Source organism: Lotus japonicus, chromosome 5 (genome assembly GCF_012489685.1).
Source record: "Lotus japonicus ecotype B-129 chromosome 5, LjGifu_v1.2".
NCBI classification, from domain to species: domain Eukaryota; kingdom Viridiplantae; phylum Streptophyta; class Magnoliopsida; order Fabales; family Fabaceae; genus Lotus; species Lotus japonicus.
Genome location: NC_080045.1, coordinates 52,057,815 through 52,084,356, shown reverse-complemented (window position 1 = coordinate 52,084,356; position 26,542 = coordinate 52,057,815). Strand labels below are relative to the sequence as shown.

General features: G+C 33.6%; 4 protein-coding genes across 6 annotated transcripts; 1 reads left to right on the top strand and 3 right to left on the bottom strand.

Moving 5' to 3' along the window:
• Positions 1 to 1,511: 1,511 nt before the first annotated feature.
• Positions 1,512 to 4,399, top strand: LOC130716980 (uncharacterized). The gene is made up of 3 exons (XM_057567050.1): positions 1,512 to 1,888; positions 2,897 to 2,996; positions 4,149 to 4,399. Exons 1-3 carry the CDS (start codon positions 1,624 to 1,626, stop codon positions 4,219 to 4,221), a joined length of 438 nt encoding a protein of 145 aa, XP_057423033.1. The 5' UTR covers positions 1,512 to 1,623; the 3' UTR covers positions 4,222 to 4,399.
• Positions 4,400 to 4,803: 404 nt separating this feature from the next.
• Positions 4,804 to 8,004, bottom strand: LOC130716978 (cysteine synthase-like). Of its 2 annotated transcripts, none has more exons than XM_057567048.1 (11): positions 7,846 to 8,004; positions 7,558 to 7,610; positions 7,344 to 7,453; positions 7,174 to 7,231; positions 6,261 to 6,524; positions 6,036 to 6,173; positions 5,884 to 5,935; positions 5,712 to 5,791; positions 5,451 to 5,510; positions 5,257 to 5,337; positions 4,804 to 5,159 (listed from the first exon to the last, which is right to left on the bottom strand). In XM_057567048.1, exons 2-11 carry the CDS (start codon positions 7,594 to 7,596, stop codon positions 5,070 to 5,072), a joined length of 972 nt encoding a protein of 323 aa, XP_057423031.1. In that variant the 5' UTR covers positions 7,597 to 7,610; positions 7,846 to 8,004; the 3' UTR covers positions 4,804 to 5,069. The 2 variants fall into 2 exon arrangements, with proteins under 2 accessions (XP_057423031.1, XP_057423032.1); XM_057567049.1 differs by having other exon boundaries at positions 7,724 to 7,992.
• Positions 8,005 to 8,682: 678 nt separating this feature from the next.
• LOC130716977 (cysteine synthase-like) lies at positions 8,683 to 15,414 on the bottom strand. The gene is made up of 10 exons (XM_057567047.1): positions 15,311 to 15,414; positions 15,069 to 15,178; positions 14,909 to 14,966; positions 14,465 to 14,728; positions 14,236 to 14,373; positions 14,083 to 14,134; positions 9,492 to 9,571; positions 9,295 to 9,354; positions 9,101 to 9,181; positions 8,683 to 9,003 (listed from the first exon to the last, which is right to left on the bottom strand). Exons 1-10 carry the CDS (start codon positions 15,347 to 15,349, stop codon positions 8,914 to 8,916), a joined length of 972 nt encoding a protein of 323 aa, XP_057423030.1. The 5' UTR covers positions 15,350 to 15,414; the 3' UTR covers positions 8,683 to 8,913.
• Positions 15,415 to 16,563: 1,149 nt separating this feature from the next.
• LOC130718236 (cysteine synthase-like) lies at positions 16,564 to 19,945 on the bottom strand. Of its 2 annotated transcripts, none has more exons than XM_057568766.1 (11): positions 19,926 to 19,945; positions 19,620 to 19,684; positions 19,155 to 19,264; positions 19,010 to 19,067; positions 18,398 to 18,661; positions 17,864 to 18,001; positions 17,703 to 17,754; positions 17,540 to 17,619; positions 17,305 to 17,364; positions 17,072 to 17,152; positions 16,564 to 16,810 (listed from the first exon to the last, which is right to left on the bottom strand). In XM_057568766.1, the coding sequence occupies exons 2-11, from the start codon at positions 19,668 to 19,670 to the stop codon at positions 16,709 to 16,711; spliced, it is 996 nt and encodes a 331-aa protein (XP_057424749.1). In that variant the 5' UTR covers positions 19,671 to 19,684; positions 19,926 to 19,945; the 3' UTR covers positions 16,564 to 16,708. The 2 variants fall into 2 exon arrangements, with proteins under 2 accessions (XP_057424749.1, XP_057424750.1); XM_057568767.1 differs by lacking the exon at positions 19,926 to 19,945 and adding an exon at positions 19,842 to 19,911.
• Between the last annotated feature and the right edge of the window lie 6,597 nt (positions 19,946 to 26,542).

Sequence of the window (26,542 nt, the reverse complement as noted above, 5' to 3'; positions counted from 1 at the left end):
TTTTTTTAATCTAATTGAGTCCAAAGTGTGTTTGAGTCTGATGTGACTTCTTTTTAATCTTGGTCAGCTTTTCCATGTGGGGCTTTTTCTTTTTTTTTTAATATAATTATTTGTTATTTTTTTTAATTCCAACTCATATCATTAAAAAAACCTAATCTAATCATAAAAAATCATCTTATAAATATATTTTTTAGTTTTTGAAAATATAAAGATAATTAATTAACATAACAAATTTGAAATCCTTATCTTTCTGCCTTAAAAAACAGAAAATCCTTATCTTCATCATCTTCATCTCATGTTAGTTCACTCCCAAAGTTCATCACACTGGTTTTTAGTTTTTTTTTATGGTGGCTGATGATTCTCTGGGTTTGCAAGAAGGAAGAAATAGAAGAAGAAAATGATGAGGTTGTGCTCTGTGTCGACGCGGCGGAGGAGAATGCGGATCGTGGCCACTACATCGCACTTCTACTGGAATCTCAAATCTGAACTAAAAAGCTTCGAGCTTTCACTTTTTTCTCAGCTTTCCCGAAAACTCTATATCTGAAAAAATTTCAAGGTTGAATCACATCATAAAGAAAGGAAGAAGAAGTTGAAGGTTGACTAAGAATCTGAGTTGTTTAGCATAACTCTCTTTGCTTCTCATAATTTTTGGGTTATCAAAGATGGAGATGAATGATAAAAAGGATTTGGCGTTCTAATTTTTTCTTTTTATTTGGTCTGAGTTATTAGTGTTTTTCAGAAATTGATTAATTAGGTTTTTCATTAATTATGAGTTGGAATTAAAAAATAATAATAACAAATAATTATATCAAAAAAAGCCACGTGGAAAAGCTGAGTGAGATTAAAAACAATCAACATCAGACTCAGACACACTTTGGACCCAATTAGATTAAAAAAAATATTTTAGGGACCCAATTTGATACGAAAATTTTACAAAGACTAGGTTTGATTCCCTTTATAATTTCAGGGACTAATAGAATATTTAAGCCTAAAAAAAGCTTCTAAAAGTAACCTATAAATAAAAACACATAGAATAATAATTTTTTATTAAGGTATACCTTAATCGGCTACCTCGAAGCTAATCTCTTGTCCACGGTCAACAATGCTATGTTGGACATGTCATTTCAGATAGCTTATAGCTTATTCGACTAGCTTAAAACTGATTTGACTAGCTTAAAAGTCATTTAAAAGTGTCTGGTGAAAAAGCTTCTTTCTGTCCAAAAAAGAAGAAGCTTCTTTCAATAGCTTAAAGTTTATTAAATATATTCTCATTTTTATCCATTCGAATTAACCTACTTATTCCCTGAATGCATTAAAAAAAATTTATTCATTCTTTTTTTTGTACATCAGTCAGAAAGATAAATTACACCCATCATCAGTAATCGATCTCTGAATTAACCTACTTATTAGTATTTTCATATTTCCATTTTTTTTTTTATACATGGGAAAAGTTCCAAATTTATTATGAAACTGTTGAAGTCTTTTTATTTGATTCAGTAAATTGGGTTTTTTCTATACATATTGTTGGAATCTCATCTGCCAAACAAAACCCGATCCAGCTTCCCTGTTCTTCGCACACTCACCAACTAGGGTTTTGGAAAAGCTTGAGTAACCAAACAAACAATGGCGTCCAAGACGCTTCTGAGAAGTGGATCTACATTGCTGAATCGCTTTTCAAATTCAAAATCGCTTCTCAACCCAAATTTGCATCCCAATCACCCTCTTCCTCAGCTATTCCAAATCCCACCCCTCTCTAAGCTCCCCAGTTTCCCCCAAAACGACGCCGATTCACCCAGCAAGCTTCTCGCCTCCCAAGGGTTCCTCTACCCGTGTGGCCTCCCTGATCTCAGCTTCTTCCTACCTCAAGCCACAGTCGATGTATCCTATGGTATATATATACATACTTTTATTTGAATCATAAATTTAATTTCACTTCATGGGTGGTGTATAATTGCATTTTGGAATTCAATTCACCACCAGTAACAAATGCTGGGTTGATGATTTTTCAATGTCCAGTTTATATGGATTTTTTTGTGTGAATCTTGATTATGCTTGCTCTTGATGAATATCAATGTTGTTAATTGCGGATGGCGAGTCATGGTCGAAAGCTAAAAATGGCGGGATATCGGCCATGAGAAACCGCCGTGGTGGTGCGATGGCGGATATTTTATAACACTGATGAATATTTTGGCTTTAGGTTTAAATGTGAATTGAAGTTCTTGCATAGAAATCATACTAACCATAACCTTTTTTTTATCCAGAAAATGAAGGAAAAGTAGGATTTGGTTTCATTTTGAATGCATTTTTTTATCTGTATGTTTTATTGATTAAATGCTGGATTGTTAGCTGCTTATAGTGTGGCTTCCTACTTTGTTATGTACATGTAGGATATATGTATGAAAAACAATCTAATAAGATATTATAGTAAGGTTTTGTGGAAGGAACCTCAATAGTGAGGTAGGATGCTACTGAGTGTGCACGCGCGCGCACACACACACACATCATATATGGAGACGTATCAAGTGAAGAGTGTGAGGAGGCGAAATGCTAATCATAACCACACAATCACACACTGTTTTACTTAAATCCAATTCTGTCTATCCATTTATATTGTGTGATCAGGATTATTCTCTTTCATGAGAGCATTTTCTCACCTGATACACTTATTATATAAAGAGTTAGATAGATTGATAGGTGTTTTACTGAAGGAAATAGGAGAGGACCACAAGGATGCAATTCATGTTTATGGTGAACTGAAATTGTTATGTGATTTTTTGTACCTTTCATTTCTATTACAAAGTATATTTCCCGTACTAGCTTAAACACGAGACCATGTTTTTATGAAAACTTGAGACATCCCTCTAGAATTTTAATTAGTATAGTTCTTGTTCTGCAGAGTGTCCTTCCAATGAAGAAGACCCTATGCTTTTATTCCCCAAAAGGAGCTATCAACCCAGCACTCTCCGACGAAAGCGGGTTCATGGATTTTTTGCTCGGTAAAAATCTCATCTTTTTGTCTAGATGTCTCTATTTATATATTAAGTATAAAAAAGTAAATTGTATTTACCTCCCTTCAGCGAAGTTTAAATTACATTGTCCTGTTCTTATTTTGAAAATTACACTATGCTCTCCTTAGAGATGAATACGAATAGTTTAATCTATTTAATGTAGACACTAGACAAGCTTCTTATGGCCATTTTTATAATTATGTCTATTTGTGATTTTCATCATCATAAATTTATAGTTTTGAACCTCTATTATCAGTTGAGAGTTGAGGCGTTAGAAGATGAAATACATATTTTGGAAATTTAGAATTCTATAAATATTAACAAAATGTTCAAAATTAGTTGCTATTGATATGGAAAGTTGTTAAGAAAAGTAGAATTTTCATCAGAAGAATCATTCACCACCAGTAAGAAGTTTGTTTATGTTAAAATGGATTATACTGAAAAATGTTCATATCTTGGAGAAAGGGAGTTTATGTTTCAAAATAAAAAAAGAGGTAAGTATGATTTAAACTTTTCTTAAAGGAGGGGAGTATAATTTACCTTATAAGAAAAGATGACAAGTAAACCCTTCTTTGTGTTCTACATTGTCCATCAGTCAATGTTACTAAATTTTAAATTCTTGTGGAGAATGCCACTGTGCTTCTGGATACTCAATGTCAATACAGGGGGATTTGAAGGAATTAGATGGTCAATTAATTTTGACACATAATATGATTTCATTATAGCTTCTGCTGCTTAGATCCATGGGCCTATTAGCATAGATGAATAGATGACTAGGAAATTGTTAAGTATACTGAAACACTTTCAATTGAATAAAGAGTAAATTGTATACAGATCGTTGTATCTTGGACTGTGACAGCACATTGAATATTGTTTTGCCTTATGTTGCCAGTCTCTGTAAGTTGATAATGTGAGCTTATAGCACAATCCAGATTCTTCTTAGAATTAAGAAAAAAAAGCTAGATAAATGGGTGTTGAAGTTTAGCTTATGATCAGGCAAAGTGGCATATTTAGTGCATGCTTTTCTTACTGGGGTATGTTTTTGGTTTAAAATTATCACTGACCCTTATCATTGGGTGAATGTTTAAAATTGACATCAGTTATCTTGTAGATGACACAATTTTTCTTTTGCTTGAGCAGGAAGGCAACCAAGGGTGGCAGAAGAGTAATTGCTCGTAGAATAGCCAAGGGTAGGTCAAGGATTACAGCTTAGTGTCATTGACTCTTGGATCTAAAGATTCAATGTAGGAACTTGGTGCACTTTATGATGTAAAGTCTGCTATGCGCAAATTTTCAGGCAACTATAGTGTATGGATGTTATGATTCCCATTTTGTCTGTTTTGCATTCTATTCGATTTCAATAATATGACTGTGTTTGATGTAGTATAAAATGAAGGGAGGATAATGGAGCGGTAAATGTTTTATCGTCAACCCTACCGAATCCAACTCATTGGTTTCATACGAAGAATTTCAACTAAATCTTTTAATTTCTTATTTAATTGTCCAACATGATGTTTATGACACAGAATTAAACACTGAGGAAATGTAACACACCCTAAGTCTGTAAGTGGGGGTTTATTTTCCAGCTAATTGGTAAAAAAATCCACAATAATTCCCCGGCGCTATTTAGACAAAATTATGTCTTCCACTTCATTTCTGTACATTTCAAGACATTGTCATCGTGTATTGCCCAGCAATCACAGTTATACATGGTAGAAAACTTTTGCTTAGGTTAAAAATCTTGAGACTACGGTATTGCACTGTCACAGCTTTTGGATCTCTAAATATTGTGAGATTTTGGACGAGTTAAGAGTTTTTTCCATTTGGATGAGCCCTAAACAATACTGGAAATTCATATACAAGCAGTTGCAAATGCAAAAATCAACTAAGTTAATATTTATGATTTATGAATATTCCATTTCAGCACCAACACTTTGTGAAGTCCCTATACAAAGTGTAAATCCAAACGTGATTCAACTTATTGGAGACCGTGCTTATGATAGAAGAGCTTGCTTCACGAGTACTTGATGAGTACTTATTTCAGCTGTTCATGTATGCACCTTATTCAAATGTCATTTGTTCAGCTTCATGCCTAATGGATTCAAACAGTGGGGAAGATAAGTAACGCTCTCCAAAACTGGGAAAAATTGCCTGCACAGCAACATGATTCAGAATTTATATTAACTAATAATATTTTGTAAATTCACATCACATGCATTGGTATCAGTATTATGGATTAGAAACTTACAACAATTAGCTTTCCTGCATTTTCTGGTCTCTTCCCCAATTTTATTGCTGCTGCTGCTGCAGCTCCTGATGAAATTCCCATCTGCACAAGGCGTTGCATATTTCCAATTATAAATGCAGAAAGTTCATATTTAACCAAACTAATTAATCAATGTATTGAATACTTGTAAAGTTAACAAGTTATCCTTGCCATACCAGTAAACCTTCTTTCAAGGCTAGCATCTTAGCAGTTTCTATAGCTTCTTCACTTGAAACCTGCAGCTCATAAAACCTTGTTGTAAGTTTCTAATCCATAATCCCTTAATAGAAAATATTAAGGTGCATCATGAATCAAAGATTCAGAATTAATTAGGTTGCATTTTGGCCAAAAAAAAGAAACAAAGGTCTCATTCTAAATGAAAGGAGATGGCCAGTTTCTGGATCAAAATTGAAAATTGAATACTAGCGTTGAGTTACCTGAATAACTTCATCTATGAGATTAACATCCAAAATTGGGGGAATGACACCAGCACCAATCCCTTGGATTAGGTGCTTGCCTTTGACATTGAAAAAGGAAAAACAAATCAGTAAATAGCCTCAAAGTAGTTGTCTAGTGAGTTGCTCAAAATAAAGCATGATAATATCACACCTGGCTTTCCTCCATTCAAAACTGCACTTTCAGCAGGTTCTACACCATATACCTAGGGGGAAAAGCATCGTATACCATCAGTTCATATCAAGAAAAACTGTTCACACAATCATTCCCATCCCAGACAGTATGCATATTGGTAATAAAACAACCTTGATCTCTGGGTTTCTCTCCTTGAGGAAAGTCCCAGCACCTGTTATTGTTCCTCCAGTTCCTATCCCTGCCACGAAAACATCGATTTTCCCTCCAGAATCTCTCCATATCTCAGGGCCAGTGGTCTCATAATGAATCTACAAGGGTGTGAAATTAATTAATCTGATGCAATCTTTCTCAACCCATTAACCAAATTAAGAAATATCTATGAATGATAAGAATACCTTGGGGTTCGCAGGATTTTCAAATTGCTGGAGCATATAACTACCGGGCGTCTCAGCTACTATCTCTTCTGCCTTCTGAAAAACGCCGTCAACTCCTTTGGCAGGGTCTGTGAGATATACCTCAGCTCCAAAGGCTCTCAGTATAATTTTTCTCTCAAGACTCACATAAGATGGCATAACCACAATAACTTTATAGCCCCTCAATGCTGCTATGAATGCCAACCCTATGCCGGTGTTACCACTTGTAGGCTCAACAAGAATAGTCTTTTCAACAATTGCCCAAAAAGATTAAACTTAGATCGTGTCACCATATCAACAATACAATAAGTGGCTGAAGAGGCCCTCACTTCAATATCATAAGTAGTAATATTGTAAAATCTCCATAAAACATGGCCATTATAGAATATGATGGAGGATTTATAGTAAGGATTGATAAAGCTGTAAGGCATTATTGTTTTTTCAGCAAAAAGAAGATTACATAATCATTTATAGTTCATAAGGGCAATCAAACCTATATACATGCAAAAATCTTAAAATGCATTAAACTTTGTCAGGATTGTTTTAAACACTGTCAAGGACACCTACAGCAATCTAAAAATATTCCAAACCCCATCTGTTCTAGCTGAAAACCACATCCAAGATACAATTTTAATCAGGTCTTAAATAAGATCAAAACTCTACAGCTTAAACATGATCTCATTCTGGTAAATCCAAATAGACCACACAGCTAAGAACCTTACAAGCACCCATGCCTGATTTTCCCCTTCTAATCACAGTTGAAAGAAATTTAGTGATAGAATTTGAATAACATAGTTGTCCATTTAAAATCATGTGAGTAGAAGTGTATGGCTGTCCTATTATAGGCCTAACGCCACACAAAAAACTCTAGATATGTATCTTTAACACGGCTAACCTTCCCACGCGTAATGAGGCCTTTATTCTCAGCATCTTCAATCATGCTCAATGCTATCCTGAGTGAGAAAAAAGAAGATTATCATTACAAATTCTTAATTGCAAAATGAGATTATTAAAACCTAAACTTCCAGACAGCTATCTAGTTTGGGAAAGAAAGGAATTCCATACCTATCTTTGACACTACCACAGGCTTGCATGTATTCGAGCTTAACAGCGATACGGGCCACGCACCCTTCAACTATGTTCTTCAGATATACCATTGGGGTATTCCCAATTAACTGCACAATGAAGGAAAGAAGCTAATTATTAACTTAGAAAGCTAAAGATAAATATAAAAATACAACAAGCTAATTATTAGTCAGAATGACAAAGTATTAATTACTTCAGTGACATCCTTCTTGATTGCACATTGTGACTCCATGTTAGCTACAATATCTGCAAGCAGGACCAAGTAAAAGACTAAAAGGTGAGAATTCAGTTGAAAAAGTGAATAAATTGCCAATCAAATAATTGATCACCAACAATTACAGGGTTTGCCTATTGGTTACCTAAAATCTGCAGTAACCAAGAAGCACCAGCAAAGGAAAATATCAGCACAGTTCAACAATCAATGAGCAGATATGAGATGAAACCAAAATTGAAAACATGGAGATTAGAAAAGTAGAACTACCCAAAACTCAGCTTGAAAACTTGTCTTCAATGTCAACAGGAAGCTGCCAAAGTGTAGAAGACGAGGAAGTTTAAGACACAAAAGAAGAATGAAGTCAATCAACTAGTTGTGGTTGGAATTTTTCCTAACATTACGGTTTTTAAACATTCAAGGGTTATATCCATGCACCATTTTTTTTCTCATCATCTAACATTATCACATTTATCTTTTTTTATTCTTTATTTTAGTCAGCTTCTTCTTGCAATGTCTACTCTTGATTTTAGGTATAAACTATCCAATATTCGGTCACCATTCCAATGTTCGACTATTCCAGATTTAAAATTTAGTTACAGTTGTTTGGAGATTGAAATCGAGAGCTCTTTTCAAACATTCAGCCTCCATTACTAACCGAGCTAACGCGAGTGTCTACTCTTGATTGAGCTTACCCAACATTTTTTTTTTAATTTTATTATAATAGCATCTTCCGTTTGTGATACCTTTTTGTCTCGACAAAAAAAATGTCACCTATTTGTGTTGATGAAAAGCTGTCATGTTTTCTTTTCTTTAGTTAAAAAATACCACTTGTAGGATGCCTTTTTATTTTCATTTTGAAAGAAAAAATTATTTATATTCATCTTTTCAGCTGAATGTTATTTATGATTTTTTATAATGATTTATATTACATCATCATATGGCTTTTTAGAGGATAACACCATAGAAGTCCCAATCATTGTGTGCTTCCTAGCAATGAATGAACTAGTCATCCTTTCATCACTACCAACAAGCATTTTGGATCAGTTTGTTTTTAACTTTTCTCCTAAAGCATTTCTTCCGTTTGGATGGGCTCAAAACAATACTTGAAGTTGAAATTCATATATAAGCAGTTGCAAATGAAAAAATCAACTAAGTTATATTCATGATCTATGAATATTCCATTTCCGCACCAGCACTTTGTGAAGTCCCTATACAATGAAGTGTAAATCTAAACATTATTCAACTTATTGGAGACTGTGCTTATGATAGAAGAGCTTGCTTCACGAGTACTTGATGAGTAGTTATTGACTTATTTCAGCTATTCATGTATGCACCTTACTCAAATGTCATTTGTTCAGCTTCATGCCTAATGGACTCAAACAGTGGTGAAGATAAGTAACGCTCTCCAAAACTGGGAAAAATTGCCTGCACAGCAACATGATTCACAATTTATATTAACTAATAATATTTTGTAAATTCACATCACATGCATTGGTATCAGTATTATGGATTAGAAACTTACAACAATTAGCTTTCCTGCATTTTCTGGTCTCTTCCCCAATTTTATTGCTGCTGCTGCTGCAGCTCCTGATGAAATTCCCATCTGCACAAGGCGTTGCATATTTCCAATTATAAATGCAGAAAGTTCATATTTAACCAAACTAATTAATCAATGTATTGAATACTTGTAAAGTTAACAAGTTATCCTTGCCATACCAGTAAACCTTCTTTCAAGGCTAGCAGCTTAGCAGTTTCTATAGCTTCTTCACTTGAAACCTGCAGCTCATAAAACCTTGTTGGTCAAAACATAATCCCTTATATTAGTATCTACAAGAGGAAACATTTCATAAAACATTAAGTTACTTCATGAATCAAAATTGAAAATTGATACCAATGTACTAGCTCGGAGTTACCTGAATAACTTCATCTAGGAGATTAATATTCAGAATGGGGGGAATGACACCAGTACCAATCCCTTGGATTAGGTGCTTGCCTTTGACATTGATAAAGGAGAAAAAAAAATCAGTAACCAGCCTCCAAGTGGTTGTCTAAAGAGTTGCTCAAAATTTTATTATGTATAACGACATCTGAAGGAAAAATACATTCTAACAGATCAAATCAATAACAAAATACTGACAGAAAAAAAAGAAGAAAGAACAGTTTGATATTAAGAATTTAAGAATACTTTTCCTGATAGACAATTCAAGAAACAGTCTACAAAATAACAACCACACTTGAAACTTGCCATTTTTCACTGTACAGCCTAATCGTCACTTATTCTCATGGAATCGAGAACCATACTCCAGGTAATGGTATGGTTATCTGTTGGGAAATAATCTGTTGGGGAAGATGCTGCAACACTTGGATTGATGAAGATGTTGACGACGGAAGCACTTGAAGATTCAAAGCGAGCACTAACCTTTAGGTTCAATTCGCCCCCACCAATTACTGTGTATTGGATGCAAGTGAGAAAACCGGTGAATTCCCTTCAGGATACTTTAAATTCCTTGATGTGGTTTGCACTAACACACCAAGCGTATCTTTGACAATAGTTTACAGAAGTATGATTCCCACACTTCACTCATGCATTAGTGAAGTGGAGGATGATTTAGTATAAAGTAAATGGAAGAGAAATTGGCCAAAATGAAGACCAATTTCGTGCATATGTTCTATCTCAGTTTTCTACCCAAATATCTCTTTATATAGAGATATTAACATCCCTTGGTGAAGAGATATATCTCTTGGAGAAACAACTGCAGAAAACTGTTATATATTATTAATGTTCACCAAATGACACAACCTTCCCATGGCTCAAACGGCGAACACGTCCTCACACAAAGGACGCGCCTCGTGGGTTCGAATCCCGTCCATTGCACCTTTTGGCTAAAATTTTGAATTTCTGAAAATTCAAAATAATAAATGGAAGAAGGAAGCCACCAAGATTCGAACCAGGGAAACAAAGGTAAGTGGAGAATTACCCAACCACTACACCACTATCAGCATATTGATGATAACTCGAACATTAATAAATATAACAATTAATACAAACATATTTCCAAGTTTATATATTTTGGAAATATTTCTCACAATCCCCCACCATTTACAAAATATAACTAAATCCATATTTCTGGAAATATCATGGTTTCAGATAATGGTATCTTACGATTTGAACCATTACTTAGTAAGAAATGGGTTCCACTTATCCCGAATAGAAATTGGTAGACAAGCTTTGAACCAACTATTCAATGGAACAAGTGTGCATAACTTACACATGAAATCTCGGTATTATCAAAAGAATTTTAATTTGACACATTCAATAAGGCCTTGTGTCACATATCCTTTTCATGAGAATTTAAGAGTCAAGCCCTTTAACTCCATGAAGCGGCACCACTTCATTCTCATATAGGTAGACTATATCAGAAATGCACCCATAATTATGCATTCCAACAAATATATGTTATATGTTCATTAAGAAGAAAACCTTCATCCTACCACTTTATTCTTATGGTCCAAGTACTTCTATTCCTTGGGATGTATCGATAATAAAGTACTTGCAATCACTCTTATAGTGTACTTTCACCATTGAACTCAAGACTTAATTTTACTTAAGTGTGAGTTGAGTTTCCACTATTGGTGATCAATTCGATATGGGCTTGAAACTCATCCCCAATGATGTCTTCAACACCATTTCCTTTGTCAGACCTTTCGTCAAAGGATCTGCAAGATTCTTTCTCAGTTCTTACGAACACTATGGAGATTACTCCATTTGTAATTAAATCCTTCACATAGATATGTCTTAAACCAATATGTCTAGATTTTCCATTATATACTTGGCTGTATGCTTTTGATAGTGTGCACTGACTATCACAATGTATGGATACTTGTCTCATTAGTTTTGGCCAAATAAGTATCTCATACAATAAATTTCTTAGTCATACAGTCTCTTTACTACATGCAGCAAGAGCAATAAACTCTGCAGCCATAGTGGAGTAAGCAATGCAAGTTTGTTTCTTTTAACTCCAAGAAACTGCACCTCCACCAAGGTTGAAGATCCATCCACTAGTGGAAGCATGATCTTCTACATAAGTTACTCAACTGGCATCTGTATATTCTTCCAAAACTGAAGGATAACCATTATAGGTCAAACTATAATTAATTGTCCCTTTCAAGTATTTCAATACTCTATTAACAGCATGCCAATGGTCTTTACTATAAACACATTTGTCAAACTCATTTATTTTATATTCATGAGCAAGCACAACTTGATCAAACTTTTGGTGCCATTTTTTTTTTTGGGTGTTTGTTTTAACCCATATAACGACTTAGTCAATTTACACACTTTCTGTACTTGGCCTTTGATAACAAACCCTTCAGGTTGTTTCATATACACCTCCTCATCCAACTCTCCATTTAGGAAAGCAGTCTTAACATCCATTTGATGGATTACAAACTTATAAAGAGAAGCTAATGCCAACAACACTCTAATTGTTGTAATTCTTGCAACAGGTGCATAGGTATCAAAATAACCAATACCTTCCTTTTGTGTAAATAATCATGGTAATAAAACTTTCCTCCTCTATCACTTTCTAACATTTAATGAAAGTTTCATGGTGATAAAAATTATTTTCATAATTCACTAATTTCACATAATACAAGTGAAACACATTTATTTTAGTTTCACCATAATATAATATATATGAAAATGATAAGACATACAAATTCGATTCAAAAACAGTAATGATATTAACATTTAATATCAGAGACTTGACAAAAACTTATAGCTGGTTGTGTGGTTTGTTAATGCACATGGAACATCATGTCCTGTGTTCGAATTCCATTGAAATCACACGATTTCATTTTTTAAATTTCACAAAAATGAAAACCGGTGTCTGGTGGGATCGAACCCACACACCCACAAAACTTCCAGCAGAGAAAGACCACTCTTGCCAACGTTCATATATTGTCATCAGTAGCAATTATAACTATTTTAAACGTAACAGTTTGTTTTCCATTTCCACATAACAAGCAATGATAGAAGTCACAAATCATAAAATTATATATGAATATATGATCATCATTTATCATCCTTATGAAGCGGAAATCATAAATAAGGATTCTCTTGATACAAACACTTAACTCTAATTTTAAAAACATGATACATGCATTATTACTTGCATAATAAATGAAACTCAAGACATTCAAACATGAACAACAATAATTTAGATTGTTGCAATCACATAATCTCAACCATTCATTTTGACATCATATTCATGCAACGGAAAATTAATAGTTAAGTTCTCAAAAACATCAAGAATAATTTTAAGACATCATTCATGGATCAAATCACCATTAAAGAAAAACTACAAATTCTCTAACTCATGCTTTGCTACCACATGTAAACTTAATCATATTAAAGCATGTAGAAGATATATCAGATCTTAAGAATTCATAGTATTCACACAATACGAATGTTGTGGGGTACTAACCTCTATTCATACGTGTAATTGATCTCATTTGATCTTCCTCTTGTTTCAGTCATGGTTTCATTTTCCTTTTCTAATGATCTTGTGGTGTTCAGAACATACACCACTTTTAGGGTTGTAAGAAGGAATTGCATCTTCTTCTGCCATCGGTTGAACTTTCCTCCATCAAAATTGTCCAATTTCACAAAATTAGACGTCATGTCTTTGAGTGATGCAGCCATTGATTACGAATAATTGAACCTAAAGACTGTTGGGAAATAATCTGTTGGGGAAGATGCTGCATCACTTGGATTGATGAAGATGTTGACGACGGAAGCACTTGAAGATTCAAAGCGAGCACTAACCTTTAGGTTCAATTCGCCCCCACCAATTACTGTGTATTGGATGCAAGTGAGAAAACCGGCGAGTTCCCTTCAGGATACTTTGAATTCCTTGATGTGGTTTGCACTAACACACCAAGCGTATCTTTGACAATAGTTTACAGAAGTATGATTCCCACACTTCACTCATGCATTAGTGAAGTGGAGGATGATTTAGTATAAAGTAAATGGAAGAGAAATTGGCCAAAATGAAGACCAATTTCGTGCATATGTTCTATCTCAGTTTTCTACCCAAATATCTCTTTATATAGAGATATTAACATCCCTTGGTGAAGAGATATATCTCTTGGAGCTAAAATTTTGAATTTCTGAAAATTCAAAATAATAAATGGAAGAAGGAAGCCACCAAGATTCGAACCAGGGAAACAAAGGTAAGTGGAGAATTACCCAACCACTACACCACTATCAACATATTGATGATAACTCGAACATTAATAAATATAACAATTAATACAAACATATTTCCAAGTTTATATATTTTGGAAATATTTCTCACATTATCTGCAAGTTATGTCCAAGTTCATTACATTTGTACTCATCACCATACTGCAGATTTATAGAGAGTCTTCTTGAACTAAGCTCTAAAATTGTGTTAGGAGTATTAGTTAGTTGGTTGGAAAAATAAAGTATGATAATATCACCTGGCTTTCCTCCATTCAAAACTGCACTTTCAGCAGGTTCTACACCATATACCTGGGAAAACATCATAAAATTAGCATCAATACATATCAAGAAAAATTGTTCCCACAAGCATCCCCATCCCAGATAGTATGCATATTGGTAAAGAAATAAACCTTGATCTCCGGGTTTCTCTCCTTGAGGAAACTCCCAGCACCTGTTATTGTTCCCCCAGTTCCTATCCCTGCCACGAAAACATCGATTTTCCCTCCAGAATCTCTCCAAATCTCAGGGCCAGTGGTCTCATAATGAATCTACAAGGGTGTGAAATTAATGAATGAATCTGATGCAATTTTTCTCAGCCCATTAACCAAATTAGGAACTATCTATGAACGATAAGAATACCTTTGGATTGGCAGGATTATCAAATTGCTGGAGCATATAGCTACCGGGCGTCACGGCTACTATCTCTTCCGCCTTCTGAAAAACCCCGTCAACACCTTTGGCAGGGTCTGTCAGATATACCTCAGCTCCAAAGGCTCGCAGTATAATTTTTCTCTCAAGACTTGCAAAAGATGGCATAACCACAATAACTTTATAGCCCCTCAATGCTGCTATGAATGCCAATCCTATGCCGGTGTTACCACTCGTAGGCTCAACAAGAATAGTCTTTTCAACAATTGTCCAAAAAGATTAATCTTAGATCGCATATTCAACCATATCAGACAATACAAGAAGTGGTTGAAGAGGCTCACTTCAATATCATAAGCAGTAACATTGGAAAATACCCTATTATAGGGCTAAGGTCACAACAAGAAACTCAATATATGTATTTTTAACACAACTAACCTTCCCACGCGTAATGAGGCCTTTACTCTCAGCGTCTTCAATCATGCTCAATGCTATCCTGAGTGAGAAAAAAGAAGATTATTATCATTAAAATTTCTTAACTGAGAAATGAGAATTTTCCAAACAACTCTCTAGTTTAAGAAAGCAAGGAATTCCATACCTATCTTTGACACTACCACAGGCTTGCATGTATTCTAGCTTAACGGCAATACGGGCTACACACCCTTCAACTATGTTGTTCAGATATACCATTGGGGTATTCCCTACTAACTGCACAATGAAGGAAAGCTAGAGATTAAGATAAAGTACATAAAGATAAGTACAAAAATTACTACAAAGCATGGCAAAATAGAGAAGATGGTGAAGGTAAGAGGTGGAAAAAGATCAGTTACAAAATATTACTTCAGTGAGATCCTTCTTGATTGCACACTGTGGCTCCATGTTATCTACAATATCTGCATGCAGGATCAAGTAAGAGACTAGAAGGTAAGAGCTAAGTTGAAAAACTGAATAGATTGCAAAACAAATAATTGATCATTAACAATGACAGGGTTAATTTGCCTATGGGTTCCCTAAAATCTGTAGTAATCAAGAAGCACCAGCCAAGGAAAATATCAGCACAGTTCAACAATCAATGAGAGCAGATATGAGATGAAACCAAAATTGAAAACATGGAGATTATAAAAGTAGAACTGCCCAAAACTTAGTGCATGGAAACTTGTCTTCAATCACAGGAAGCTGCCAAAGTGTAGAAGACAAGGAAGTTTCAGACACAAAAGACGAATGAAGTCAATCAACTAGTTGCGGTTGGAATTCTTTCTAACATTACGTTTTTTAAACACTCAAGCATTACATCCATGCACCAACTTTTTGTCATCATCTAAAATTATCACATAGGGTTGTCCATCACATTTATCATTTTTTCTATTCTTTTTTGTCAGCTTCTTCTTGGGATGTCTAGTCTTGATTTTTAGTATAAACTATTCCATATCCGATCAACAGCAATGCTAGACTATTTCAGATTTTAAAATTTAGTTGTGGAGATCAAAATTCAGAGCTTTTTTCAAACATTGAGTCTATCGTTACTAAATGAGCTAACACTTGCATGTTAGCCGTTAGGTGTCTACTCTTGATTGAATTTTTACCCAACATTTTCTTTTTAATTTTGTCTATAATAATAGTATCTTCCGTTTGTGATACATTTTTCTTTTTGCCTCGAAAAAAAAATCACCTATTGACGAAAAACTGTCATGTTTTTTTTTAAATATACTACATGTATCAGGATCTTTTTTATTTATGATTTTGAAAGAAAAATTTATTTATATTAATCTTTTCAGTTGAATGTTAATTACTATTTTGTATACTAATTTATATTACGTCATCATATGACTTCTTAGAGGATAACACCATAGAAGTCCCAATCATTGTGCTTCCTAGCAAGGAATGAATAAGTCCATGTATGTAGTAGCACCATTAAGCCATTGTGTGGGTGTGGTGTCTGTCTTGCTTAAAATGGACTCAGAGATTTTGGTCAGATTTTCTAAATACATATGATAAGATTGAATTATGTAAAGTATTTGAAGCATATCTCTTTAATAAGTTTTCTTTTGCTTTAATGAAAAAAGGTAGAAACTGAAGCTTAAGAAAACAATCCATTGCAAACTCATTCATTTATTCAAATTCCATTGCTACCAAGAAGTCTCTATACAAATGTTGTTCCACGAAGTGTCAACTCAACACAAACTTGGTCAACTTATTTTAGATCATACTTAGAGCTTGCTTAGTTCTATAAGTGCTTATTTAAGCTTCTTTATATAGGGCCATCATTTCTTCAGCTTCAAGTCTAATGGGTTCAAACAGTGGTGAAGATAAGTAACGCTCTCCAGAACTTGGAAAGATCACCTGCATGACAATGATTCAAAATGATTAAGCATTGATGAGTGTCTCCCAATTATTAAACAATATGGACCAATAGAAGCAGGTTTGGATCAGTTTCTTTTTCAACAGAGTCAATTCTAAAACCTAAAAAGCTACTCACAGAATCCCCTCCACATAATTGATTCTAGCTTTAGAATCAATTGGTGAAGAATTTGAAACATTACAGCCACTTCTTACTTAACCTTCCATATAAAATTGCATTATTATTGAGGATTGCAAACTTACAACAATGAGCTTTCCAGCATTTTCTGGTCTCTTCCCCAACTTTATTGCAGCAGCTGCTGCAGCACCTGATGAAATTCCCATCTGCAAATTACATTTATGTCATCAACATGAGAAATAACAATTTGCCTATTTGGAATCACAAATGTACATACAAAGTTTATTTTTGACAAGAATAACTATATGCATGTTACTAAAAACCAACAATAAGAATTACAAATAATTGACTTCATTACCAGTAAACCTTCTTTTAGTGCAAGCAGCCTAGCAGTTTCCATAGCTTCTTCACTTGAGACCTGTGGTTCATAAAACCTTGTTAGTCAGAATAGAATCTGTTTCATGTTGTTTATGAAAGAAATAGAATTGAAAAACACTACTATATTATTCTAAATGAGAGGAAATTACTAGCTTCTACCTTCTAGGCCTAAAATGAAAATTGAATAGAAATGTTTAGTGTTGACAGTTAATTACCGGAATAACTTCATCAAGAAGATCAACATCCACAAGTGGAGGAATGATACCAACACCAATGCCTTGTATTATATGCTTGCCTTTGACATGTGTACAAATAGGGAAAACAGTAAGTTAAAGGACACGAATCCTCTCAATTGGAAAAAAACTTGAGTGCACTTACCTCGCTCGCCTCCATTTATAACTGCACTTTCAGAAGGTTCTACACCATACACCTGAGGGGATCAATTTGAAAAAGCAACAGAAATTCATAAAGTTAGCATACATAAATAATTAAGAAAACTTGTACCCTCATGTAAAAATGTATGGTAAAAATAAACCAACCTTGATATCAGGATTTTTCTCCTTGAGGTATTTCCCAGCACCAATTAATGTTCCCCCAGTTCCTATCCCTGCAATCAAAGCATCAACTTTCTCTCCAGAGTCACTCCAAATCTCAGGGCCAGTGGTCTCATAATGAACCTACAAGGGTGTGAAACTGAAATTAATTAATCTGATCTAATTTTTCTCAACCCAGCAACCAAATTAGAAAGAGTGAACTCTCAAATTCGTTCCTGAAAGATACAACGCCATGCATGCAGGTTCATTCCTAAAAGAAGTAAATTAAAAACTTTCAAAAGTCTCTTAATGTGTTAATCGTTGGTCATGTTGGTCCTTCCGTCGCTTTTGGTCAACTAATGTAAGTGGACTTTTGAAGTGACGGAGGAACCAACTTGACGGACAATTGACACATTCAAGGACTTTTAAAGACATTTCTTTCTTTTAGTGATGAACTTTCCCGATGCTATATCTTTGTGGGACGAATTTGAAGGTTCACTCAACGAGCAAATATGTATGAATTACAATTTACAAGAATACCTTTGGATTGGCAGGGTTTTCAAGTTGATGGAGCATGTGACTATGAGGTGTCTTGGCCATTAACTCTTGCACTTTCTGGAAAACCCCTTCAACTCCATAGGCAGGGTCAGTGAGATATACCTCAGCTCCATAGGCTTTCTGTATAATTGTTCTCTCAATACTCACACAAGCTGGCATAACCACTATCAGTTTGTAGCCCCTCAATGCTGCTACGAATGCCAATCCTATGCCGGTGTTACCAGTTGTGGCCTCAACTAAAACACTCTGTTCAATCATCACTCAAAAAGAAACTTACATAATTAGATGGTACATTCAACAATATATATGGACAATAAAAGTGTTTGATGAACAATTTTTTTACTTTTCTTTTATGAAACATCCTTCAACAACAAAAATCACTATTTATAGCTAAACTCAATTAGAGTTTGGTATTAAACTATAGCTACAAATAATGAAAATAAATGCATGTGACCCAATATCCGTAAGCACATTAGAAATGAGCATTCTATGTACTTTCATTTAGTTGTACCAAATTCTTTAAAAAATCGTCTTCTAATATTCCTTTTCACTTCATTTCACAACCATTTAGAAACTATATATAGATTGACTAACCTTCCCAGGGGTAATGAGGCCTTTATTCTCAGCATCTTCAATCATGCTCAATGCTATCCTGAGCGAGAAAAAGAAGATCATCAATTCAATTTTTCAATTGATTGAGAGAATCTTAAAATGTATAGTGTATGAAAGGATTCCATGCCTATCTTTGACGCTAGAGCAGGGTTGCATGCACTCTAGCTTAGCAGCAATACGAGCTACACAACCATCCACAATGTTGTTCAGATACACCATTGGGGTATTCCCAATCAACTGCACAGTAATTAAGGGTAAGAAGATCATTAATCAATATCTTTTAAAACTACTGCAATCATCATTGAATCATTGATTTTGGCTTTATGCATTCAGTGTTGGGTCATGAGGGGGAATAAAGGTTTTTCCACGCACTACATTAGGCTAATAAAGAGGACCAACACGAGATAAACACTACATTTTTATCCAAAATAATTAGAGATTGACTTTGTTAGTCTTATCACTTATATACTCTTGAATACGTTAATTTTTTTTAATGTGAGACTTCAAACTCAGAATTAATTTTCTCAAGAGTAACATGTAGTGTGAAGGAAAAAGGTGAAAAAGAAATTAATTTAAGAAAACAAAATATTACTTCAGTGAGATCCTTCTTGATTGCACACTGTGGTTGTGGCCCCATCCCCATGTTATATTCGATGCCTGCAAGCCGGAAGGAGCAAAGGGTTAGAAAGAACTAAGTGGAAAAAGTGAATAACTTGTATGGCATATTGTTTCTTCAAAATCCATCAGAAACAAAAGCTTGATTATTTGATACTCATGTTGGAAGTTAAGAGGGGAAGCTAATTAAGTTGTGTACGTAGTAACCAATAATCGCTGTGCACATATGAGACAAAATCCACACGCAAAGCACAATAACATGGAGATTGGAAAAGTAGAATACCAAGAAATATAGAACTTTGTATGTACTCTTCAATCCTAAGATGTCAAAGAGCATCCCCGGCTATATATAGAGGATCGGATAAAGCGACATTTAGGATAGAGACTTTTTAAATTAATTATATAATTAAAATGATTTAGTAAAACTTTGTTGAAAGTTTATTTTTAATGGGATGTAAAATTACTTCTTCAAGTATCATAATAGGAATATTTAACTAACATTCACTCTAGTTATTATGTTAATTAATTAATAGTGCATTTATTTTAATTTTTATAATATTAGAATTGAGAGATTTAATTTAACATAAAAGCTAGTTTAAAAGTTGAGAATTGTCTTCCCATATATAATAGCTAACTTAACCATATCTCTAGTCAATATGTGAGATTTCTCGACACACCCTCTCACACCTCTAAAAATATATATGAAGCGTGAGATTTACAGGTTTCTATGAATGCATCACCCTCATATATGATAGGTTCGGATACAATATTGGAATTTGAGATGCCTAAATCAACTCAAAAACTAAATCAAGAGTTGAGGATTGTCTTTCCATATATGAAGACTATCCTGACCATATCTCTAGTCAATATAATATAACACTTCTCATTGTAAGAAATATTAATTTCAATTAAAAAGAACATTTTTCCAACTTCTAGTTAGGTGTTTGTCTTAGCTTTTAAATAATCAATAATTTTTTAAAAGCTAAAATAGATTATTGAGTAAATATTTTGATTAGCTCATCAAAAAATGTTATTATCATAGAGTAGAGAGACTGTAAAATATGGTTTTTATTAGTGTAATCAAACATAAATCAGCTTATACTTTCACAAGAATATCTAAAGAAATAATCTCTTTTTTAGAGAGCTAGAAATCATTTTTTATAATCTTCAAACTCCCTCTAATTAGAGATAACACTGTATGGAAAATTAACTAGTGCGAAAAAATAAGGCAAATACAAATTAATTAATGGAGGCTTAGCCCCTCCATTTAAAAGTTAATAATAATTAATTACATAGTTTACATATGTTATAAGGTTTTCATACATATATACCCCCTAAACCGACCATCGTTATTATGAATAGACTATTCTATATATAGTTAGGATCGTTAGGTATATTGTAAAGTATAAAGTCTGATAGTATAAAGTTTGATAATATTAGGCCTGATAGAATAAGGTTTTATAAAAAATTAATATCATACGATAGTTAGTCGTACACTGTATAACTAATCATATCGTTTAAGTTAATATAATCTTATGTTTCACAATGATAGTCCGTATAAAAATGAGAATGATGTTAGTGGCAGTGGTGGTTGCGGCAACGTGGTGGCGACAACGGTAGTGATATAAGTGATGAACGGTAGGTTGTGGCAGTAGCGGTAGAGGTGGCAATGGTGATGTTGAGTGGTGGCAGTGGTAAAAGAACATGGTTGTGGCGGTAGATGGTGGTGGCGATGTGGAGGATGACAGAGATTGTGGTGGTGGTGGTATTGAAAGGTGATGGTGGTGGTTGTAGCAGTGGTGATAACGGTTGCGGCAACGGTGGTAGAGGGTGGTGGTTGAGGCAGCGTTAGTGGCGGTGATTGAGGTGGTGACAGTGGATTAAATATTTTCAAGTAGATTATACATCATACTCTTATCAAGTCTTATTTATCATCTATAAGGTGAATTAAATAATTCATTATTTTAATGTATAAGAGTGAGTTTGATGGATAAGCATGTACAATACAATGTTAGTACCAAACAATAGATAAGTCAATAATATATAAACTTATACTCCCTTCGCTCCCATTATAAGTCAATTTTACCTAATTCTCTTAAATTAAAAAAAGTAGTTATTAATAATAAATTTGTAAAAGAATTTATGAATTTTCTTAGATTACCCTTTTTAATTTCCTATAAATTTCTCTTCTCAAGTTAATATTTTAAAATCCCAACATTTATTTCATATTAAATATGAGGGTAAATTTGAAAACAAATTACTTAATACTTTCTAGATATTACGTATAAAGTGACTTTTTTTTTTGAAACCGGGTTTCGGGTTTTATTTTTGAAACCACCAATATTAGAAAGTGATTTATATTCAGAAATAATTTTTTTCACAAAGAGCGACTTATAATATAAGGAACGAAGGGAAGTACTATCATATTTAATACGGTGTATCAAATAATCTCTTAAAATAAGAGTAGATGTAGATAATATTTTGAAGAAAACCTCTTCAGTCCTTATTTGATTAATTATTATTTAAATATTCACTGCAACTTAGCTTAAAATTCAATACTCAAATTTGAGATATTTAATTAAATGTGATCAATCCCAATCAACTAATTCGCATGCTTTGACTAACGTACGCTATATAACTATGCTATACGTAGTATAATATATACACACACACCAAAGTAGGAAGCCCCAGAAAGTTTCCAACCACAAATATAGACAGGGGAACTATATGTATGTGGCATTTAGTCATAGCATCTTGTGTTTTATTTTTTCCTTCAATGGATAATATTGTTAGAAGGAATGAAAAGGAAAATTACTTTGACGGAAATTACGCCATATTTTGTCGTGTTTGGATTCATTAACAAGAAGAGAGCATTATTTATTATACGTATTGCCTTCCAACAAGAAGGATAACTGTGTTGCCTTTTCGATGAGATCTAAAGAACTTAGGAAATGTTCCGCCCATGGAATCTGGGTATATGATCACACTTTCACACCCTTTATCTTCAACATTTAAAGAAATTTTTTAATGTCAATTTTCTAGCTACTTCATAATAATATGTGAGTATCCAATATTTACGCCGGTCGAAGTGGTTACAATTAATTATTTGAATTTATAAGGTTAAGAGTTTAATTCATAAGACCATATTCTTAAAAAGATATTTGACATTCACCACACTTAAATTATACAAATTGTCTAGCTCAAAAAGATTAACACTTGTGGTTCAAAAAAAAAAATAATAATATGTGAATACTTTCAAATTAAATAAAAATATTTGTAGTATTGTATTTGTTGGATAGGGTGTGCCAGAGGAAGAGAAGGATATTTGATATAGCTTTACTTTATAAAGTTATTTATTAATCTAAGAGGTTGAGTATTTAAAAAAAAAATAATGGTAATTGAAAAAAACTTCATCACAACATAATAATTTATGGATGCATATATGCAGCTTATGATTATCAAGTGCATTATTTATCCTTTTTATTCTTTTTGTTTAGACTAGGTATCCACATAATATGTTTTATTTTCTCGTCGCGAGTGCGCGTACTAATGGCAGTAAATGATCAATAACAAGGTATGCTCAATTTTCATGAGTAAGGATTGAACCATCAATCTCATGATTAAAAGAGAAAGTGAGCAATCTACACCTCCTTCTACGTACCTAATAAGTTATACTCCCTCCGTCCCCTATTATAAGTCACTTTTTGTGAGTTTTTTTTGTCCCGAAATATAAGTCACTTTACAATATCTATGCAACATTAATTCTTTTTCTCCATGTTTACCCTTGTAGCATTTAAAGAATTTTCCTACTTTCCAATATTTTTCTTTATTTTCAATGCCACTTTCATTTATATCTACTCACAAAACTTTCAAAACTTGGTTTTTATTGGTGAGAGGAGGTTTTCAAGATAGTGGAACATTAATATGGAGAGAGAAGTAAATGAGATTAATTGCATTGATATACTTTTAAATGGAGTTAATTTAGGAAAAAAGATACAAATCTATTGCAACTAACTAATTCTAATCACTTTTCTTAATCCTAGAGAATTAGGTAAAAGTGACTTATAATAGGGGACGGAGGGAGTAGCTCATAAGTCCCTGATGGTTAGCTCAAGTAATAAGAGTTATGAAGATATAAATGTTAGATGAGATGAATGGTGAAATGTCAGAGTTCGAACCCTGATAAGTAATTAATTTACTAAGAGCATCTACAATGGTAATATCTAATGTTAAATACATACTCATATGAGTATCTATTACCATTGAAGTACATATTCAATTTCAACATGACAAAGATGAGTATGTGGGAATAGATACTCTACACTAGACTTGAAAAATGAGCTTGCATTTATTACAAGCACTTACAATTAATATAATTAGATTAAAATGAAGATTAATAATAAAATATACAAATATGATGTTGATGATGAGATCCATATAGAAACTTTTAAAAGTTGTTGGGTTGAAGTAAAAAGTTAGTAAAATAGTGTAGATGATGTGACATTATGAAGAAAGTAAAAAATAAAGTGTAAAAATTATAGTGTGTATGATAGATGTAGATGCTCTAACATTATTAACCATTAACAGTTTCCTATCAATATAATGAATGAGGTTGACTTTAATCTGAATCTATAGAGCATCTACCCATGATTATCCATTAATCAGATATTTCATTTCACAAAATACAAAATTGCGTTCTTCCAATACTATGAAACTACTTTACACCACGCAACCACACAGATCCGTTTTGCCGGTTGCCACATATCACGTTTTTATTATATTTTTGCATAGCTACTCAATTTCGGGTAGCGAGTAATTCAGTAAATGTTTTTGGAGTTTAATTATCAATTTTTTTATAGGGCAATGTTAGTGGTTAGTTGTTAGTTATTACAAATGTTCTTCTCAGGAATTGAACACCATTTTCTACTCTTAACTCAATCAAGTGAACTACATTATCATGTATTAATAATGTAAAAAAAAACTATACAATAATTCAATCAGAAATAGACAAATACACCCTCCGGTCACTATTATAAGCAAAAGTTAGTATTTTAGATTCATTCAATAAATGATGTATGTGGTCATTAAAATGGTCACATACATCATTTATTGAATGAACCTACAAAGCTAATTTTTGCTTATAAGAGTGACCGGAGGGTGTAGTTCATTAATTATAAAATCACCAAAAAAGAGTGGTGATATCATTTAATCTAGTGATGTAAGCAATGATGTCACTTTAATATGTAAATACCGGCGGACACAAGGATAAAGTCATCCAAGTATGGTTTTAAAGCTCGGCTCGGACCGGCCGGTCCGACCGGTTCAACCGGGACTCGGTAGTGTGGCCGGTCCGAGCTAGTAATTGGATCGGATATGCAGTGAACCGGAATAAACCGGACTGACTCGGCCGAGTTGATCATTGAACTGGTGACTCGGCCGGTCCTCGGTTGAACTGGTTTATCACCCCTTAAGTTTGTTTTCCAGTGATTTTATTTAAAAAAAAGTGATCTGGGCTGAATTTGAGCATGGACAAGGAAGCATATAAGGGAAACAATCACCACTAAGCCACTATTGTATGTTGTTAAGCATACTGTATGAAAATGTCTATATAATAACTAAATGTAATGCATAAACAATGAAATAAAAAACATATCGGTATGTTTTTAAGTGAAGATAACAAATATTAAAATAAATTTTTATTTGGTAATGTTTAAAACACTACTTGCTAATATTTTTAAATTTTAAATATCAAGTTATTAATCAATGTTAGCTAGTATTTTTATTTTTTTATAATTTTTTAATGTAACCGAGTCAAGTAATCCACCCAGTGACTCACTGGTCCGACCAGTGACTCATTGACTCGGTGCCTCGGCCGAGTCGATGACCGAGCCGAGTTTTAAAACACTGCATCAAAGTAAGGATTTTAGGTCCCAAAAAAATATTTTTACCAAGTAAAAAATGCCCCAATTTTTTTTACTAAGTCAAAAAGACAAAAAAACCAAGCATTAATACTGAGCCAAATTTTGTTTTAACAAGTCAAAAAAGACCCAAAAAGAGTCTCATTTTAAAGTTTGTTTTATGCCTCATTTAGTGTTAACCGACCCTATGAAAAAAGCATGTATTGAAATAAGCTTTATATTTTGGCCAAAAAAAAGTTTTATTTATTTTTTGTAAATTAATCATATAAAAATAACCTAAAACGGGAGGTTGGTTCAAGTGGTACATGTTTTTGATTTCCCTTAAGCAAGGTTTCGGATTCGAGTCTTGTGGATGGAAAAAATCCCCGCTGGGAGAGTTAGCCCCACCATGATGTGGATATTCCCGACTCGAACATGATTGCCTTCGAAGGAGTACATCTGTCTTACACCAAAAAAAATTTAAAAGATATACAAGTAAGTAAGAAAAAAAAATTTAGAATGATGTGTATTGTAAAAGCATAAAGAAAAAAAAAACTGCGGTTTGAATTGTTTTCCTTCAAATTTTCAAGAAGCATGAAGAGCATATCAAAGGGACGATGTGAGGAAGAAAACTATGTTTTGTTTTGGTCAATGGTTAATGTTATGTCATTAAACCAGCAAAGGGTGTTTAATGGAGCTTTTGTGTCTCCAGACTGTACATAAGAACATAGCTGATAGCCCCAAGGGCTAAAAACTAAAGAAGTCAACAAGAGCAAAGCCAGTAGAGATGGACAAATTGCATACGCTTGCTAGTGGAAAAAGGACATGGTGGTACCAAACAAACCAATTAAAAACCACCAGCCTGCAATAAACTCAACACCTACCAAGGTTCTTATTAAAACTGTTAAGAGGTGGTTGGTGGCATAAAAACAAAAACCACACAACTCGCAATAGAAACCACAGACAGTGACAATGAACCTTCATACAACTGAGTTTGTAAGAA